The sequence below is a fragment of the Crinia signifera genome, chromosome 8, assembly GCF_055691185.1.
Source record: "Crinia signifera chromosome 8, ASM5569118v1, whole genome shotgun sequence".
NCBI lineage: Eukaryota > Metazoa > Chordata > Amphibia > Anura > Myobatrachidae > Crinia > Crinia signifera.
In genome coordinates, this window is record NC_139224.1 from 3,382,538 (window position 1) to 3,403,810 (window position 21,273).

Here is a 21,273-nt window from a genome sequence, read left to right on the forward strand (position 1 = left end):
TGGAGATAGATCAACGATAAGTCAATCAGACCCTAACTGCCATGTTACAGGGTGGGTTTGAAACATTACAGTTAGGGGCAGCTTGGCTGGTACTTTATAGCTCACCACTTTATCACCTTACAAGGCTTAGTACAAGTGGCCCATAGTGAGCAGAGACCCTATGGAAAGCCCCTCTGAGCTCTTTTTTCCATGTGATATCTTCTATTTCTTCTGGCCCTCTGTCATCACATTGCCTGCTAAACCAGTATTCGTTACTGGCAGCCATACTTGTTTGCATTCCATGCTGTGACTTGTAGTACCTCAGCATCCTGTCTAGTCAAGGCCAGGGTTGTTGTGGCCCCAAAAGACCTACAAATGTCTCCCTGTAATTGGCTGTCAAGAGTGAGATGGGAGGGACTTGTTATGCAGCTCAGTCCCCGCCCCCTGATACGCCCCCTCGCCATGTCACACCAAACAAACAGGCGCCGGGTGTGTGACTGACAGCACTAAATAATAAAATAATCCCCCAGCGGAAGCAAAGCCTGTGACGTCAGTGAGGCGTCCCGCCCTCCCCACCAATGTCCCGCCCGGCCTCCATCCCGACGCGCGCGCACCCTGCTGACGCCCCACCCCCTCCTCCTCCCGGCGGCGGCGAGCAGAGGGATCAGTGCGCGCTGCGCTGCGGTGCCGGTCCTGCGTCCTGTGTGTGTGAGGAGAAGGAGAAGCCGGAGCCGCCTCAGCAGCTTCCCTCGCAGCGGCCGCAGCGTGTCAGGGGGGTGGGAGGGAGGGGGACCGTTCGGACACTTCCCCCCGGGCCCCGCCACCGTGCCGCCGTGCTGTGAGTGCCCGCCAGAGGGCACGGAGCCCCCCGGGGGACGATGAGCATCGAGATCCCGCCCGGGCTGACGGAGTTGCTGCAGGGCTACACGGTAGAGGTCCTCCGCAAGAGGCCTCACGACCTGGTGGAGTTCGCCGTGCACTACTTCACCCGCCTGCGGGAGAACCGGCTGCAGGATGACGGCGGGGCCGCCGCGGCTCCCCGGCCTCACGCCCGCGGGGTCAACTTTGACGGGGAGCCCATGCAGACCGAGTCCAACGGGGAGGAGGACGACGACAACGAGTCTGACGAATCCGACTTTGAACGTAAGAGGCCGCCTGCTACCCCTCCGAGCTGCCCCGGCCTGGAGCCCATAGGCCTGCAGCCCCTTCCTGGGGCTCTTCCAGTGCATGCTGGGGCTTGTAGTGCCTCTACAGGTTTACCTCATTGGCTGTAAGGGAGAAGTGTGGTGGTGGTGGGGTGGCCTGTCATTAGCAGGGTGGCAGCTGGGTGAGGGCATTGCTTTATTGGGTAACCTGTCAGTTGGGTGGTCACTCCTGTATATGTGCTTGTCACCAATACTGCCCCCCCCCCCACTCTCCTGTATATGTGCTGGTCACCAATACTGCCCCCCCTCCTCCTGTATATGTGCTGGTCACCAATACTGCCCCCCCTCCTCCTGTATATGTGCTGGTCACCAATACTGCCCCCCCTCCTCCTGTATATGTGCTTGTCACCAATACTGCCCCCCCCCCCTCTCCTGTATATGTGCTGGTCACCAATACTGCCCCCCCTCCTCCTGTATATGTGCTGGTCACCAATACTGCCCCCCCTCCTCCTGTATATGTGCTGGTCACCAATACTGCCCCCCCCCTCTCCTGTATAGGTGCTGGTCACCAATACTGCCCCCCCTCTCTCTCCTGTATAGGTGCTGGTCACCAATACTGCCCCCCCTCTCTCTCCTGTATATGTGCTGGTCACCAATACTGCCCCCCCTCTCTCTCCTGTATAGGTGCTGGTCACCAATACTGCCCCCCCCTCTCTCTCCTGTATATGTGCTGGTCACCAATACTGCCCCCCCCTCTCCTGTATAGGTGCTGGTCACCAATACTGCCCCCCCTCTCTCTCCTGTATAGGTGCTGGTCACCAATACTGCCCCCCCTCTCTCTCCTGTATAGGTGCTGGTCACCAATACTGCCCCCCCTCTCTCTCCTGTATAGGTGCTGGTCACCAATACTGCCCCCCCTCTCTCTCCTGTATATGTGCTGGTCACCAATACTGCCCCCCCCTCTCCTGTATAGGTGCTGGTCACCAATACTGCCCCCCCTCTCTCTCCTGTATAGGTGCTGGTCACCAATACTGCCCCCCCTCTCTCTCCTGTATAGGTGCTGGTCACCAATACTGCCCCCCCTCTCTCTCCTGTATAGGTGCTGGTCACCAATACTGCCCCCCCTCTCTCTCCTGTATAGGTGCTGGTCACCAATACTGCCCCCCCTCTCCTGTATAGGTGCTGGTCACCAATACTGCCCCCCCTCTCTCTCCTGTATAGGTGCTGGTCACCAATACTGCCCCCCCTCTCCTGTATAGGTGCTGGTCACCAATACTGCCCCCCCCCTCTCCTGTATAGGTGCTGGTCACCAATACTGCCCCCCCTCTCTCTCCTGTATAGGTGCTGGTCACCAATACTGCCCCCCCTCTCTCTCCTGTATATGTGCTGGTCACCAATACTGCCCCCCCCTCTCCTGTATAGGTGCTGGTCACCAATACTGCCCCCCCTCTCTCTCCTGTATAGGTGCTGGTCACCAATACTGCCCCCCCTCTCTCTCCTGTATATGTGCTGGTCACCAATACTGCCCCCCCCTCTCTCTCCTGTATATGTGCTGGTCACCAATACTGCCCCCCCCCTCCTGTATAGGTGCTGGTCACCAATACTGGCCCCCCCCCCCTCACCTGTATATGTGCTGGTCACCAATACTGCCCCCCCCTCTCCTGTATATGTGCTGGTCAGCAATACTGCCCCCCCTCTCTCCTGTATAGGTGCTGCCCCCCCACCTCCTGTGTGTGTGCCGGTCACTAATACTGCGCCCCCGCCTGTGACCTGCTCTTGTATGTGTGCTAATCACCAATAACTGCCCCCCTCTATCTATAGGTCAGGGTAGCCAACTCCAGTCCTCGAGAGCTACCAACAGCTCACGTTTTCCGGATCAGGTGCACAGCTGCACTCATTACTGACTAAAGCTGGCCATACATCTACAGATCCATTGTCAGATTGGGCTGGTTGGAACAAAAACCTGGTAATATCTGACAGTTTTTGGCAGTTTTCCAGCATTTTAAAGCAAATGGTCAACTGTCATTTGCTCTCATCCATAACCAGGATTTTGTTCCAACCAGACCAATCTGACAATCGATCTGTAGATGTATGGCCAGTTTAACACATTTTAAAAGATCCACAGGTGGAGCTAATTACTTCACTTATGATTCTGTGAGGAGACCTGGAAAACGTGCACTGTTAACTCTCGAGGACTGGAGTTGGCTTCCCTTGATATAGGTGATAAACAATAACTGTCCATCCTATCTCCTGTATATGTGGTAGTCACCATAACACCCCCCCCTCTGTAAACGTGATAATACCAATAACTGTCAGTGGTGCTATGAATGGGAAGACATTATATACAGTAGTACAGTGGTTCCCAAACTGTGTGCCTAGGCTCCCTGGGGTGCCTCAGGACACTTGCAGGGGTGCCTTGGGTTGGTGGACCAGGATCAATTCTTATTATTAATGGTCAATGTAACAGGCAAAACCGGGGCTGGTGGCTGCCAATCATAATATATGTGGACAAACAGAGTTTTGGCCCTTGTAGTAGCAGCTGCCATGCATCATGTGGAGTGCTGTGACGTGCACCGGCCTTGATCTAATGAAGAAAGAATGGATTTTACCTGGAAGTAACGCAATGCCCCCGCTTGTAACCAGCAGCTGAAATGCGTTTGGCACATTTGTGAATTGCTGCTGTTATCTATGGTACTCCCGCCTTTATCAAAGTGCCTTGTACATGTTTGTTAATCCCAGGGTAATGTCTTTACCATTGATGTAGTAAATGTGAGGCTTAATTGGCCTTTTAGTATAGTACTGTTTATTATTGGAGATCTGTTTAATTCATCATCTCAGTGCCTGGCACATCCAGACTGGCACGTTGGACCTCATTGTGCAGTGCAGCTGGCCAGAAAGCTTCTGATTGGTTACTTGATCTCTTTTGAGTTGGAAGGGATAAAAGTTTTGGTGCCCCAGCTCCCAGACCCCGACCTATCCGTGGAATCCAGCAGAGCCCTGGAATAAGGAAGATGCCTATTTTACTTCTTCCATTCTGGCTTCTGCAATCTTTCTGGTAGTAATTGTGCAGAGTGAGTGCGTGTAACTACAGACTGTATGATTCCTTATAAGGTAACGTTATGTGTATAATTATATAGGAGGTGGGTGTGTATATAGATACGTGTATCGCACACAGCAACAGCTCTATGTAATTAATACTAACATAGCAGTTTAGGATTATTTAGTTGTCTTATCAGATGTTATTGGCTGTGTATGAATGCTGCTGGCATTGGATGACATGACTGCGAAGGGGCTTTTCTGCCATTTAATGTACTCCACTGGCGTTGTAAATGGCGCTGACATCCAGGGCCTGCATGTTAGTGTTTCGGCTCTCTATAGAGCAGTATCTCATGGTTGGCATCCTGGCGTGCCCTGCACATCCTCTCCTCTACGTCAGCAGGAGGTGAGTGCATGAAAGGATAAAGGCTGGCATAGGAGTGTGTGTGACTTGCCCAGCGCCTCCCATGCTTTCTCTATATTACACATTTTTCACTCTGAGGTCATAGCAGAGGGATTTTTAAACCTTTATTATGAAAGCCTTGAAATGATTGGGTTATCTGGGGTCAGCTGGGTAATGTCTTGCTGCAGGTAATATCTGGCTGTAATGTGTAAACTCTACCAGCAAGTTTATATATACAAAGGTTCATGCTGTCTGTGCACGGAGCTTCCCGGAGGCCAGAAACCTCTTGTGGGTGTGGAACCTGGAGTTGAGATCATTCAGTATCGCTTGTGCCATGAAGCAATGCCACACTGACGTCTGGCAATGTGGGTGATACAGATGAGGGTATTAGGTGTCTGCTTATTGTGTAGTTTGTAAGTTGTGACCTCTTGATACATTTAGAGCAGGGTTGGGATTGATCCAAACAACCCAGGGTTTGGGTACAGAATCCGTCCGTTTAGAGAGCTGGTGGTCAAAGACTGTAACTGGTATCCTGACTGCCAGGAGCCTGACACTTATGGTTAAGTATGTAACCTCCCTTCTTTTACCTCCACCTACCCCCCCCCCCCCCCCCCCCCCATCTAACCCTAACCTCCCCTACACCTAAGTTTCCCCTATAACTTATGTTTCAGATATTGGCTTTGAGGTTTCAGGTCGACAGATGTTTTTCACCTTTTGTGCTGACAGGAGGTATTTCATGCCCTACTATCCACTAGAACCTTGATGGCTAACCTTGACCCTCCAGATGTTGTTGAACTACACATCCCAGCATGCTCTGCTACAGTTTTGCTATTTGGCCATGCTAAAACTGATGCAGGCCATGCTGGGATGTGTAGTTGACAAGGTTAGCCGTCACTGCACTAGAACATAGCACCGATACCGTGTCCATGTCGACATTCGGGACAAAAACAGTGAAAAACCCACATTGACCTTTTGATTGTCAGCCTAATGTTTGTGTTGGCGTTCCCACCATGTTGTCCTTAAGCATGTTGACCTATTTGAGGTGTCGACCTCCTGACCCATACCTCCAAGCATGCCCTGCAACAGTTTAGCATGACTGAATGGAGAAACTGACGGGGTTTGCTGGGGTGTGTAGTTCTACGACACGGCTGCTTATTGCCCATCACTTGTCTGACTGTTAACTAAACCTCAGCGCTCATTAGATAATATTACAATCCAGAAGATAAAATAATGTTGTCCCTACACCACTAATATTGGCTGGTGCTGATCATCGTGTCCCTGTCGCTTCCCTTTGTTTCAGAAAGCTGAGAACTTGTGCTTTAATCACGCCATGTTTCCATCTTCCCTGCACTTCCTGACCTCATTACATTCCCAGCTTTCATGGTGCAGGAAAAGCTCTGCCATCGCCATGGCAATGAGGAAGCCGTGGAGCAAATTGGTAGAAAGAGAAAACGCCTAAAGGTCACCACTGCAGCTCTCTCCCGCTCTCGGATACCTGGCCGTGCTTCCAGGGGGTGGACGGTGCTACGGGGCAGTAGGTGGCTGTTAGGGGGAGGTATGGAACAGCAGCATCAGTAAAGTATGCTGAGCACCCACGTTAATTCAGCCAGTAGTTCTTTAACATATATTTGCGGGAAGAAATCGCAGTTCCCAGATTGTGGAGAAAATGTCGGTGGCATATACAAACTCCACACAGATTTATTAGAATGAAAGCCATGATCCCTGCGCTGCTGACACTGGAGCTTAGTATACAGGTACACTGTATGAGCGGTCAGGCAGCGCTGCTGACACTGGAGCTTAGTATACAGGTACACTGTATGAGCGGTCAGGCAGCGCTGCTGACACTGGAGCTTAGTATACGGGTACGCTGTATGAGCGGTCAGGCAGCGCTGCTGACACTGGAGCTTGGTATACGGGTACACTGTATGAGCGGTCAGGCAGCGCTGCTGACACTGGAGCTTAGTATACAGGTACACTGTATGAGCCGTCAGGCAGCGCTGCTGACACTGGAGCTTAGTATACGGGTACGCTGTATGAGCGGTCAGGCAGCGCTGCTGACACTGGAGCTTAGTATACAGGTACACTGTATGAGCGGTCAGGCAGCGCTGCTGACACTGGAGCTTGGTATACGGGTACACTGTATGAGCGGTCAGGCAGCGCTGCTGACACTGGAGCTTAGTATACGGGTACGCTGTACAAGCAGTCAGGCATCGCTGCTGACACTGGAGCTTGGTATACGGGTACGCTGTATGAGCCGTCAGGCAGCGCTGCTGACACTGGAACTTAGTATACAGGTACACTGTATGAGCAGTCAGGCAGCTCTGCTGATACTGGAGCTTAGTGTACGGGTACGCTGTATGAGCCGTCAGGCAGCGCTGCTGACACTGGAACTTAGTATACGGGTACGCTGTATGAGCCGCCAGGCAGCGCTGCTGACACTGGAGCTTAGTATATGGGTACACTGTATGAGCGGTCAGGCAGCGCTGCTGACACTGGAGCTTAGTATACGGGTACGCTGTACAAGCAGTCAGGCAGCGCTGCTGACACTGGAACTTAGTATACGGGTACGCTGTACGAGCAGTCAGGCAGCGCTGCTGACACTGGAGCTTAGTATATGGGTACACTGTATGAGCAGAGATTAATCACTGCCCATAGCAGGAATCATTGTTTGCCGATGTCACACTTGGTTGCCAGCCTGTCTGCAGCTTACACTCTGTGAAATGATGCATGGAGAACAACATCTGGGATTGGTTACAGTTAATAGAGATGAATTTACAGTATATCGCCTAATGAGATTAGATTTACCTCCAATAGGCACATTTTACAATGAATGCTCTTATGCTGGGGCTGGTTCAGTCGTTTCCTGCGCCCCCTGCTGGGCTTTTATAGCATGGGAATATATTGGAGCTATTTAATTGTTGCTCTGATCAGACAGCCATTTCCGTGGCCATTTGTGTGGGTAATGTTCCTGCTTGGGCGTTGTGGCACCCAAACTATGGAAATTTTGTTATCGCACCTCCAGAGGCTTTGTAAAAAATGTGCGTTATGAGCAATGTTTGGAGCAACAATTGAATTGCTCGGATATTTGCACATTGCTATAGACGCTCAGTAGGAGGCACAATTGAAATGGCCCATTTCTCCCCTGTCTGCAGCATCCAGGACCATCTGGCCCCTGCTCACACACTTTCTGCTCACCTGCCCTGTGCCTCTTGTCCATACACAGAGCCATACATAGAGATACAATGAATTGGCTGGTTTACGGTATTCTCACTGATTGGCAAACGACCAAATGTCATAAAACGATTATGTACATTTCATTTTCAGACATGTTCGATCTGTCAGACCGCCCTTCTGCAGATGTTGTTTGAATCATGTTTGTGCATGACTACAGGTTACGGAACATGCCATTTCTCTCTACAGTGTCTTCCCCAGGGTCTTAGTATGTGGGCGCAACACCTGGCATAGTTCTTACATAGGCCAGATGACAGTTGGGGAGTTGCGGCATCAGGCCCTCAGGGTCACAGAAGTGTGATTAACAAATGCCATTGGGGATCCGGGGGGGACGCAGTCTTTAGACCCCATCTCACACTGCACTGGATGCAAGCACTGCAGACTCACAACCTTCCCCTGTCCTACTCGGAGCACAGCGGACTAAATGAGGTAGCTGGTGAGCAAGTGCACAATGGGCTGCTGCTTAGTTTCTATGATAGGATTTGGGCTGCCCCTGGTGTCGGTCGTCCGGTTTTGGTCGCCTGGTGTCGGTCGTCCGGTTTTGGTCGCCTGGTGTCGGTCGCCTGGTTTTGTGAAAAGTTTTTGAAGCCTGCTGAAAAAATTGGGAGATTGGATTGTTAATCACCAGACCAGTTTAGCAGTGTGTATGAGGCTTGTCTGTCCAGTTCTCCCAGTATATCCCAAGGAGTAGCAGCTGGCCTGTTTAAAGATTGGAAGAGTGACATTGTTCCTTCGCCAGATGCAACAAAATGGGCCACGTTTGTAGTCATGGGTTTGAGTTTGCAATCCAACTCCAGACCAGACTGTTGGCTCTGCTACTGGAGAACCGGAGCATTACCAGTGAGACGCGATCTCTGCTCCTATATTCTTGACCCAGCAAGGGCACTTTTCTTCTCCCCATATTCGGCTACGATCCAGTGTGGCAAAGCTCACTTATCTTATTGACAACTATGACGCATAGAATTGGGGTCATCACTGAGCCGTAATTGAGGAACAGAAGTTTATTATACTTCAGTAATTGGGGGCATTATGTACTTTTTAATATGTTTCCATTTCTTCTCTTGTATGTAATGACCATGTTTCCCGTATCCTATTAAATGGATTATCTGATAGACATTTAGATTTCGTTTTGAGTTCAGTCCTAGCCATTGACAGTTTTTAAATATTGTGTTGCTTGTATTTTGGTGCTGCAGATTGTTTGCGTTCGTTCGTGCACCGCTTCTCTTATTTGCTCATACCTTCCTGGCAGTATTTAAATATATGTGAAAGAGGTGCAGTGTAACCTGCTGCTGTGGTATCTGCATTAAGACCAGTGGCAGCTCCTATCTGAGAGTAGGAGGGGCAAGCAGCTGGGTTTGTGCCGGTCCCCTCTGCCCATCTCGACCGCCATGGTTTAGCCGTCTGTACTATACAGTTGTCAGGCGTGTGCGCAAAAGCCTGGCTTCTGTGGGCTGTGTCGCCTCTGTATAAGGTAGGGAGGGGCTTCCTACAGGAACTTGGCTCTCTGCCTATCGCAGCACAGACTGACAGTCCCGGAGAGAGGGAACACCTCCCAATGCAAGTCACCGTCAAGTCACTGGCCTCACCAATGCTGAGGAGGTGGCAGATTTTATCAGGGAGGGGCTGCAGTCCTTCAGCCCATAGGTAAAAACCGCCACTGATTAAGAATGAAGGGGGAGGTGGACTTAATTCGTCTGAGTGTCTCCTGCTGGCCATCTACAGCAATGAGCATCTATCGGAGCTGTTCAATTGCTGCTCTGATCACACGTCCATCACCCGTGGCATTCAATGTGTTTTTCTCTCACAGCCTCCAGTGTGAGAAACAATTATTAAAGTCTGTAATGGAGCCGTAATGGGCGTCTGACCAGAAAACAAGTGCACTTCCAGGAGTACTGGTCTGGAGATGAAGCCGATCAATATACAGCACTATGCACGTCACTGTGATGGGGATCGTCTGGCTGTCCTGTATCAGACATTGCAGTGTGGTCTGTATGAGAACAGGGGTTCAGATACTTTCTGCTGATTTATTAATGCCGCAGGAAGAGTAACCCAGTAATAAACTATAAGCATGGCTGCTTGCCAGATTGTGTGTAGTGACAGAGGAATGGGCTAGCTCACAACAGCTGGAGGCCTATTTATCACTGAGCTGTGGCACAGCCCCAAAACAGCTGCTCCCAGGGGGTAACAGCAAATATTGGGGATCCCCATAACGTACAAAGCAGCATTTCCTACAGCTGCTGCAGCACCCAAAGGGGTTTATGGCGGCTGTTTGATTCACGTGACCACCGCACATGCATGATCAGCAGACCGCACATGAGCTGAGCGGCCCAGGCTACCAAAGTAACTGGGAGCCTGGGCTGCTTATGACGTTTGGAGCCACTGAGCGCATGAGCACACTCCCCATTTCCCTCTGTGGGACAAGTGTGGCATTATTGTACTGTGCAGGGGTTTAAAAAAAAAAAAATGAAAACATTGTGCCCATTCAATTGTTCATGGCATCTATTGCGCCGCATGAGAACTGGGTAGAAGATGAGCAGATAATGTGTACTGTCCATGCAGTCAGATACATGTTGCAGAGATCTTTCCTCCAGTGGGTGCTAGTATTGGATAGTAGTAATGCATTGCAGCTGCTCTTTAATTCTTTGCGGCCTTTAACACAGTGATGCACAACCAAGGCTTCCAAATCCATGTGATGCCACTTTGCTGGATGCAGGCAGACTGGGGACAAACATAATGTAATCTTATATTGGTCACCGTTCCCCTTATTATATGGACTCTTACCGGCCCGCAGCTCCATAGCCACAATCGGCAAAGTAACGCTGGTAGCGAATCAGAATGCTCCCATATGGGTTATATGCCATGTGGTGATTAGATACCGTCACAGCCTCCTCCTGTATGACTGGGCCTCCTCCCCACATGTTCTGTGCAGATGGATGTTTAACTACTGAATTGTAATGTTTTACTGGCCCAGGTGGTGGGGAGAGCTTAATGCATAACACTTGCAAAAAACCCTTCAAGATCCTGTGTAAAGAGCTGCTTGCATCACTGTTGTCCACACTAAAGGTGCATACACCCTACATGATAGCATTCACCGTTTTACTCTTGCACATCCTATGCTCCTAGGTAATGATATCCTTCAGCAGCCACTTCCAAGAGAGATCCATAGCTCTTGCTGATGAGTCTTGCATACTAAGATAGGGGGGTCATAACGACCAGCGGAGTTGTGCAACATTAACAATATAATGCATACACAGTACACCAGGCATGGCCAAACTCTGGCCCTTCAGCTGTTGTGAAACTACACATCCCAGCATGCCTTGCCATAGTTTTTAGAATTCCTTAATAGCAAAACTGGCAAGGCATGATGGGACTTTTAGTTTCACAATAGCTGGGGGGCCATAGTTTTGACATGCCTGACCCTTTATAGTACCGATAACGGTATCATTATCGTGCATATTGCTATAGTGCCATAAAGTGTGTACACTCCTTTTTAGATGTACCATATATACTCGAGTATAAGCTTACTTTTTCAGAACATTTTTTATGCTGAAAAAGCCCCCCGGCTTATACTCAAGTGAGGGTCCCACTTGAGTCAATAAGTTTTCCCAGTTTTTTGTTGTGAAATTAGGTGCCTCGGCTTATATTCGGGTCGACTTATACTCGAGTATATACGGTAAGTAGTAGTAAAGTTATAGTCACCAATGCAGCACCTGCAGGCGATGGAAGGCATGACTGGTACAGGGTGACCTGGGGCATGCTGGGGGCCTGACGCCGAATGACAATGCATAATATGTGCTACTGGTGCTGTGCTCTAGTTAATATGTCATCAAATTGATTAGCAATTTCCAGAATTACAAAAAAAAAATCCTTTTCTCTAATAAATTCTATAAGGCAGGCGATAGTGCAGCCCCTTATAATAGAACAGTCTCCTGTCTGACAGGTATGAAATGATGTCCCCTCTCCTCATATACGTATGGTAGGTCCAGTTTTGACCTAGTTCTATCATCTGGGAGATGTCTACTTCATTGGTGTGTCCGCATTCTATTATGTTCCACATGTGTCAGTCTCTAAGGAGAATTCTGCTAGTAGGAAAGTGATCAGAATACATTGGTGATATAGGTCCGAAATTTATCTGATTCTATTCGGTTACTGCTCAGGATTTCGCAGCTGTAGTGTAAAACCTGTCTACACGTGTGCGTGGTCAGTGACCAGTGTGGTCCGTTGGCTGCTGGAGTAGTCATTTGTTAACCTTCCACTATTATGGATAAAGTTATTTGTGGTCATCTCACACGGCATTCATTCTGCAAAGGTGTAGTGGTCATATACTGTAGGGCTGTTGTCACAGGCTGGGATATGAAACATGATAGCCAGCAAGTATAGAAAGGGTTAACCAGAGGTCCTGCATTGGATCAGTGACATTTTTACTTTAAAATAGGGATTTTTAAACCATGACACGACACACGGTGCGATGTGGTGGTCACCGATATTGATTTGATATTTGCGGCCGCCGGGCACTGGGGGGGAGGGGTCATTGAGCAGCATGGCCTTCTTTTCCCTCTAGCAAATGGAAGCAGAAATAGACTTGTCAGCGCTGCCACGTGGCCACGCGTCAGGGCCGACAGCGGCTAACACTGTGATTCTGATTATACAGGTTGAGTATCCCTTATCCAAAATGCTCGGGACCAGGAGAATTTTGGATAACGGATTATTCCGTATTTTGGAATATTTTAATATTTCAATTATGTATTTTGAAGTATCTTGCATTTATGCTGTACAAACACATAATATACACACAAATATATTTTATTACCACATAAAATACACACAAATATATTTTATTTGTTCAAAAAACAAGGTTTCAAAACGTGAAACAAATTGTGTGTACTATCTCAGCACTGAATTTGAATGCCAAGCAATCATTGTCTTGCACATATATAGTGCCAGTTACATATCATGTCCCCAGTGATGCTGTTACAAATGTCCCCAGTGAGTTTTTAGCAAAAAAAAAAAAAATTTTTCACTTTCTGGAATGTCCGTATTTCGGAATAATTCGGATAACGGATATTCGGATACGGGATACTCGACCTGTATAGTCAAATCAAATAGAAAGTTTGTCACAATCGCACCATGTGTACACCGCATTAGTTTTAAATCTAAGCAACAACTTACAGCTAATTGGTGGAATTCTGTTGTTTTTGGGCGACCATAAGTTATGGCCACCTGATTGGACACATTATTTATCATGCACCCAGGTTAGCTGCAGGACGAGCCCAGACTCCTGCATATCCCTGGTTAGTAGATGACCGCTCTATTCCCCAAGAGTCTTGTACTCACTTCTGATCTGCAAGCTGGCACTGGGACGGGCACCTGGCCACACCCCCATTGAGTCAGCCGAGTAGTGTTAGTATATATTAAACGAAGCAATACATTAATTCTGTTCACGAGACCTTATGCAACCTAACTGGCGTCTCCATCCAAATGTACAGGTTTTGCCAGTTTGTTTGTGCCAACTGGGACGACTCCTTATTATACAAACACACACATTGTTATAGAGGGGGTGAGTGCGGCCCCTACTGGTTGGTCATTCAGATCTCTCAGAATAATGTAGAACCCAGGAATGGGACCAGTAAATCTAGGAGCCTTGAGGGGTTTCTTCTTTATGTATAATGGAGGTGCACCCAGTATTAGTCTCCCACCTGTCATACTGGCAGAGCAGCTTTGTCTGTGCTCCAGGCTCAGCTGTAGAAGCCAATTAGTTGGACCAGGCAGATCTATTTTCTTCTAGGTACAAGGCCTAAGAAACTAATCCATGTGGAATCCTGTTACTTGGGTTAACAGTATTCCTATAATGTTAATATGTTCAGCAGCTCTTTTAAAACCCGACTGAATATTAAATAGGGGAATCCAATGCAGTGTGAGTTTGAGGCTCCCGGAATGAGTGCCTGGTGCTATTCAATTGTCACGCTGTAAACTGGCAACTGGTGGATTTATGATTGCATCTTCCTGGGATGTGATCAGAAATCTGCGCTAACCAGTGCCTTGGGGTTATTGTGTTATCCCTTTTGTGGTAACAGCATTGTTTCCAGCACATTAGTCAGAAAATGCTGTCTACAAAGCAGAGGTTCCAGAGCTTTGGTCACTAGAACTTAACAAGCTTTCCTCTACCTCCCCATGGCAGCTGCACTATGGGTTCTCCCCCTCATTAGGTAGGTCTGGAAAGGAAAAAAAGACACAACACTGCCCCTATATAAGGACCGCCCCTACAGAGGCTCAGTGTCTTTTTTTCCTTTCCAGGTAGAGGAGGCTTACCCCACAATGCTGCTACCTTCCCCGCTGCCTAGTGCAGTTGGGGTTTAGGCGAAAAGAAGGCTACCCGCTACCTAGAGTAGTTGGGACACCTGTCTGGTGAACCCCCCTCCGCTAATGTGGCTGGGGGTTATGGGCAAAATCCCCGCAAACATACCTACTGTCTGTCCGGAACACAGTGAATTACAGCAGGACTCGTGCGCCATGCTGTACAGCATCTCTCCTCTCACACGGAGCACGAGCACAGGAAGCGCCGGAGGCAACGTCAGACGCGGCGTCTGGCGTCGGCGGGTGCACGAGGACGCGCGCGCACGGAGCGGATTTATGGGTAGTGTGAGGTCATCAGGGAACGCAGGGCGCACCTCTCTGACAAACATGCCAGGACTTAAAATGGCGCCGCAGCCGGCCGGAAAACGCTGCTGATACTCACCAAAACCAGACTGACACCGGGTAAGGCTCCAATGTTAGCTTGCTAACGGAGCACTATACTGCAATTTTATCAGGCATTTTACTGATTACCTTATCTTGTGCTACAGTGATTGCAGTTATGGAGGATGATAAAAAGCAGCAGGGGAAATCGGGGTAAGCCAAGAGGAAAATGTAAGGAAATGCATGTAAATGGACAGCCATTAAGTAAGGGCTTATGTGTTTACAGGTCAGAATCAAGCAAGGATAAATTGGAGCTTAAACAGAAGCATAAAAAATTACATACGTCTAAATGCTCGGTGTGTGATGCGCCCCTGCCAGAGAAATGCAAGGGCACGGTGTGTGATAACTGTAAAAAAGCCCCCATAATGAGGCCAGAACAGATGGCGGACCTGGTAGCCATGTTAAAAACTTCCTTAGCAGACACCTTTGTTACAAAGGAAGATCTGAAGAAGGGGTCACACAAAAGGCCCAGGGAACCACCTTCCGAGGATTCTGACCCAGGGGAAGGGCCCGCTATTGATCCACAAGAGGAAGTGGAAGAAGGGGAAGTGACACAGGAGAAAATGGAGCTGGATTTTAATCCAGATCTCCTTAATAGCCTACTTACTCTAATAAACAAATCACTCAGCATTGAGGATCCACAAGAGGAAGGGAGGTTACAAGACCTTCTCTTCAAAGATAAAAAGAAAAAACCCAAGTCTTTTCCCCTATCCAAACCACTGCAGGACATAGTGGAGGAAGAATGGGCTAATCCGGATAAGAAAATAGCCGTGCCGCTTAGGGTTAACAAAATGTACCCATTTGACACGGAGCAAGTGAAGAAATGGGAGACGGCTCCCAAAGTAGATTCAGCCATTGCCAGACTGGCAAGGAAAACTACTCTACCACTTGAAGACGCCAATGCGTTTAAAGACGCAATGGAAAGGAAGATGGAGATGAGCCTGCGTAAGCAGCACATTACGTCAGGGGCCTCCATTAAATCATCCTCGGCGATAGCAGTGACCTCGAGGGTATTGAGATCCTGGTGTCAGGACTTAGGGCCTTATTCAGATCTGATCTCAGTAAAAATTTGTTTGGAAAATGGGCAAAACCATGTGCACTGCAGGTGGAGCAGATGTAACCTGTGCAAAGAGAGTTAAATTTGGGTGGGGGGTGCTGAAACTGAAATCTAAATTGCAGTGTAAAAATAATGCAGCCAGTATTTACCCTGCACAGAAACAAAATAACTCACACAAATCTAACTCTCTCTATACATGTTACATCTGCCCCACCTGCAGTGCACATGGTTTTGCCCATTTTCCAAACAAATTTGTACTGCGCTCAGATCTGAATAAGGCCCTTAGAGTCTGACTTACTGGACGGAGTGAAAAGGTCAGAACTCCTTAAAATAATACAGAACGTGCAAATTGCCGTTGAGTTTATCTGCGATGCGTCATTGGATGCGGTCAGACTGGCAGCCAGGTCAAACGCAAGTACCGCAGTAACCAGGAGAGCACTGTGGCTCAAGTCATGGTCGGCTGACGCCCAGTCCAAAAACAAGCTGGTTTCACTCCCGTTCCAAGGTGATTACCTATTCGGGAAAGGCTTAGATGACATCATCTCAAAAACGACAGGGGGAAAATCGACGTGGCTCCCTCAAGACAGAGGGTTTAAGAAACCACCAAACAGATCACAAAGACCCCAGTTCCAAGACTTTAAGGAGGCAAGAACATACAGGCCGGGCAGGGGGTATAGGAGACCCTGGTCCGGTGGAAGGAGCTCCTTTCGTGGCCAAAGGGGCAGAGATGGAAGGTTTGGATACAGACAAACACAATGACGCCAAGCAGAAGGTAGGGGGCAGACTGAAAAAATTCCACTCAGTCTGGGCCCAATCTACCAAAGACAAGTGGGTGATGGAAGCAGTATCATCAGGATACAAAATAGAATTTTTACAAGACCCTGGAGTATGGCTGGAAGAGTCACCCATACCAAAGGACAAAGAAGAAAGGCGGGCACTAAAGCAGAGCCTAAAAAACATGATAGCACAAGGAGTAGTGGTGGTGGTCCCCAAAGGACAAGAGATGACGGGTTGGCAATCAAGGTTTTTTGTGGTCAAGAAACAATCGGGAGGATTCAGGACCATTCTGGATCTGAGAAGGCTGAATGCATACGTGGTAGCAAGAAAATTCAAGATGGAGTCTCTCAGAACGATACTCCCGGATATAAAGAGAAACGCATTCTTGACTACGATAGATCTCAGGGATGCCTACCTTCACATACCGATTTACTCAGAACACCAAAAATTCTTAAGATTCCGCATATCAGGCGTAACCTACCAGTTCACAGCTCTGCCGTTCGGCCTGTCAACATCCCCAAGGACATTCACCAAGATCCTGGTGGTGCTGGTGGCAAAGTTAAGAGAAGAAGGCATCACAGTATGGGCGTACTTGGACGACCTATTAGTAATGGCTCGGTCAGAGGATCAAGCAGTAAGCCACACTCACAGAGTAATGGAATTTCTCCAAGAACATGGCTGGATTATAAATCTAGACAAAAGCCAGCTTCAGCCCACAACAGCGGTGAAATATCTGGGGGTCGTTATAGACTCAATAACAATGAAGGCAATACTGACGCAGGAAAGAATAGCAAAGCTAAAACAGGAAATAAACTACTTCCAAGTAAGAAGAACAGTCAGTTCAGCAGACTGCCTAAGGCTACTGGGCCTAATGTCGGCAGCATCAGATACTGTAAACTGGGCAAGGTTCCACACAAGAGGCATACAAAACTGCTTTCTGTCTCCGTGGAACGGAGACAGCAAGAGGACCACACAGAGAATCATACTGTCAAAAGGAGCCAAGCAAGACCTGCTCTGGTGGGGGTCAAGAGGAAGACTGGGACAAGGCAAGTCCTTCACCACAGGAGAACAGGTGCTAATAACAACCGATGCCAGCATGGCAGGCTGGGGGGCAGTATGCGAGGGGACAGCAGCCCAAGGACAGTGGTCAAGGCAGGAAGGAGCACTTCACTCGAACATCAGGGAGATGGAACGCAGTGAGAGAGGCGTGTCAGTACTTCCAATCCCAACTATATCAGAGAGACATAATAATCAGAACAGACAACGCGGTAGCAGTAGCGTACCTCAACAAGCAGGGAGGTACAAGGAGCAGAGCGATGATGACAGCAGCAGCAATGGTGCTGAGCTGGGCGGAAGCCTGGACGAGCAGTCTCGCAGCAGTATTTATAGCAGGAAGAGAAAACCAGCAAGCGGATGCCCTGAGCAGGAAGCAGATAAACCCAGGGGAGTGGGAATTATCCCAAGGAGTATTCGAAGAGATAGCTCAGAGATGGGGCTATCCAAGGATAGATCTCATGGCAACCAGAGGCAACAGGAAGGTAGAGAAGTTCATATCCAGACACTGGGAAGAAGGGTCCTGGGACACGGACGCACTGACGTGTCAGTGGGAGCAAGGCCTGATGTATGTGTTTCCTCCCTTCCCGGTTATATCGAGGATACTGAACAAAATACAGAAGGAAAAGGCAATGGTAATAATCATTGTGCCCACATGGCCAAGGAGGGCCTGGTTCCAGAAACTGGTCAGGATGGCAGTAGCAGGGCCATGGAAACTACCGGACCAAGAAGACCTGCTATGGCAGGGAAGATATACGCAACATCAACCCAGAGACTGGAACCTAGCGGCATGGTTGCTGAAACCAGAACCCTGCTAAATAGGGGCTTCTCTTCTAAGGTAGTGAAGACCTTGCTAAGGGCCAGGAAGAGCTCAACATCAGGCACATATTACAGAATTTGGAAAACATACACACAATTCTGTATAACCCAGAGGAAGGATCATAGGGCCATACCAACAGTACTTGACTTCCTCCAGTCGGGCCTAGATAAGAAGTTATCGGTTAGTACATTAAAAGTCCAGGTCTCTGCGCTAGGTGCCATACTAGACAGGAGAATCGCAGAAGATAAGTATGTACAAAGGTTCATACAAGCATCCAAGAGGATAAGGCCAGAATTTCGTAGCCCAACCACACCATGGGACCTCAATTTAGTGCTAAATGCGCTAACCGAGAGCCCCTTCGAGCCCCTAGAAGAGGTGCCGGTGAAGTGGCTAACGACCAAAGTAGCATTCCTGGTGGCAGTAACATCCACAAGAAGGGTATCGGAGTTGCAGGCCCTCTGGGCAGAAGAGCCATTCCTGAACTTTTTTGAGAACAAAGTTGTCCTAAGGACAAACCCTCACTTCCTGCCCAAGGTAGTCTCATCGTTCCACATCAACCAAGAGATAGTACTACCGTCTTTCTGTGCAAAACCAACTAATGAGAAAGAACGGAGGCTTCACAAGCTAGATGTGAAAAGAGCGCTAACCATTTACTTACAAAGGGTTGAGAGCTGGAGGAGAACAAAAAGGCTCTTCGTTGTAACAGAAGGCAAGAATAAGGGGCTTGGAGCCTCAAAAGCTACCATCGCCAGATGGATCAGGACATGTATAGGGGAAGCTTACAAGATAAACAACAAGGAAGTGCCACAAAGCTTAAAAGCTCACTCCACCAGAGCCGTAGGATCCTCCTGGGCCAGGAAGGGAGCAGCTTCCCTAGAAGAACTTTGTAAAGCAGCCTGCTGGGCATCAGTCCACACTTTTGCTAGACATTACAGTTTGGATATCGAGTCCTCCAGTGACGCGAAACTAGGCAGGAAGATACTGAGCGCAGTAATATAAGGACAGACATAAAAAACTCCTAATAAGGGGAAGAATGTTAGTTCAAGGGACCTACATGTAGGTGACTACAACCTACTTCAGTATGAGGTATTACTCTCTGATTCGGCCCCACCCAAAAAAATTTTTTTCTTTTACACTGCTATGGTACTACCCATAGTGCAGCTGCCATGGGGAGGTAGAGGAAAGTACGGATTCTTACCCGTTAATACGCTTTCCTCTACTCCACCATGGCAGCATTATTCCCTCCCTTGGGATATATGATGCAATATAAGATGTTAATTTAAGTTAATATATGAGTGCATATTCGCTGATAATCAAGACACTGAGCCTCTGTAGGGGCGGTCCTTATATAGGGGCAGTGTTGTGTCTTTTTTTCCTTTCCAGACCTACCTAATGAGGGGGAGAACCCATAGTGCAGCTGCCATGGTGGAGTAGAGGAAAGCGTATTAACGGGTAAGAATCCGTACTTTGCTTCCCATCGGTGGCTCTTCAGATATGTCCTAACTTATTCTATATCATCGATACTGAATTTTATAAGGCGAGTTTTGCGAAGGTCCCCAAAAGCTTTTTCCAGTAAAGGGGTGGAGGCTGTGTGTATCGTTTAGTTTACCGTATATACTCGAGTATAAGTCGACCCGATTATAAGCCGGGGCACCTAATTTTACAACAACAAACTGGGAAAACTTATTGACTCAAGTGGGACCCTCACTCGAGTTTAAGCCTTTTCAGCATAAAAAATGTTCTGAAAAAAATATGCTTATACTCGAGTATATATGGTATTTATATTCGATTAACCCCATGTTAATTTTCTTGCAACCTTCAAACTGCAATGAAGACGTGCTCTCATGTTTAATTGAATTGCCCCCTAATAGCTCAAAGCTAATCTTAGGATTGTATATTAGTGATGGGAGGATTATTTGTTTGTCATTTTGGGGAACATGTAACATCTTAGCACTCGGTCTAGTGGTAATATTCTGCTTGTACGTGACATATGTGATATGTAACTGTTAGCCAGCATTTGGAATGTTTATTCAAAGTGTAATTCCATCCATTACAAAACTTGTACTTTTAAAATGTCTCGCAAGGAAAATCTCGAGATTGCAATATAGTGTAAATAAGGGAAATGACTCACGGAATAAGTCTCTCGACATAATCTCTTTGGTTTCATTTTCTTAGCTGTCACTAACAGTGGTGATCTGTATTCTGTAATAATTGATCATTTTTCACGTCCAGTGCGAAGTGTGCTCCCTGGTTTTGCGAAACAGTAACAATATTGTCACCAATAACGGTTTTCAGGGTTTTTATTCAACTTTTTTTTTTTTTTTTTTACTACAGGTGTAGGTGGGTTCAGTGAACTGTGCTGCACGTAGACACGGGTTATTTCACTTTTTGTCCCGATTGTTGACATGGACATCGTATCAGGGCACCACATGACTCGCTGCGCTCCCCTCGCTATTCTGTTCAACCTCCATGCCCTAGTGCAGTGGTTCCCAACCCTGGAAGAAAGAAGAGAAAAGTGTCCTTTTGTTGGTGCACCTCTAATTAACGAACATTAAAAATAAACCTTTATTGATTGATTTTTTTTAAAAGGCTGCGAAAATTATTAAAAAACATATATCGACATACACAGTTGGGATGACACACATAAAACAAAGGTGGCGGGCAGGGATTGCTCTATGTTCAGTCTTTATTCAAAGATATGTTAGGTGTTTTAAACAGTGTGGATAACCTGATCCGTGCAGTGGATTAGGAGTTTAACCAATTCTGCTTCAATCTCTTCCTGCTACCTGGATCCTTATAATAACTTATCTGGACTGGGTAATCATGCTCCAATTTGTCACAGTTAACTTCAAATGATTTATCAGGTGTGGAAAGTAAAGGTTGTCACCCAGATGCTGCACCCTGTATGGTGGGGTGCACACTGGTAAATCAACCCAGGTATCCCAGATGGAAGTGGTCTGGGGTGTCCCTCTGTTTATTACTAGAGGTACCTCAACCCCAACAGTTGGCCCAAATACAGACTATCCTGGCACCGTCT

The 21,273-nt window shown here is 47.9% G+C and overlaps 1 protein-coding gene across 1 annotated transcript in view; it reads left to right on the forward strand.

Moving 5' to 3' along the window:
- The first annotated feature begins 609 nt into the window (after positions 1-609).
- The window catches only part of PRKAR2A (protein kinase cAMP-dependent type II regulatory subunit alpha), a 54,008-nt gene continuing 33,344 nt past the window's right edge, over positions 610-21,273 (forward strand). The window contains exon 1 of the mRNA XM_083155593.1: positions 610-1,122. Coding sequence (XP_083011719.1) covers positions 858-1,122 — 265 coding nt within the window. The 5' untranslated portion in view covers positions 610-857. The remainder of the gene's footprint in view (positions 1,123-21,273) is intronic.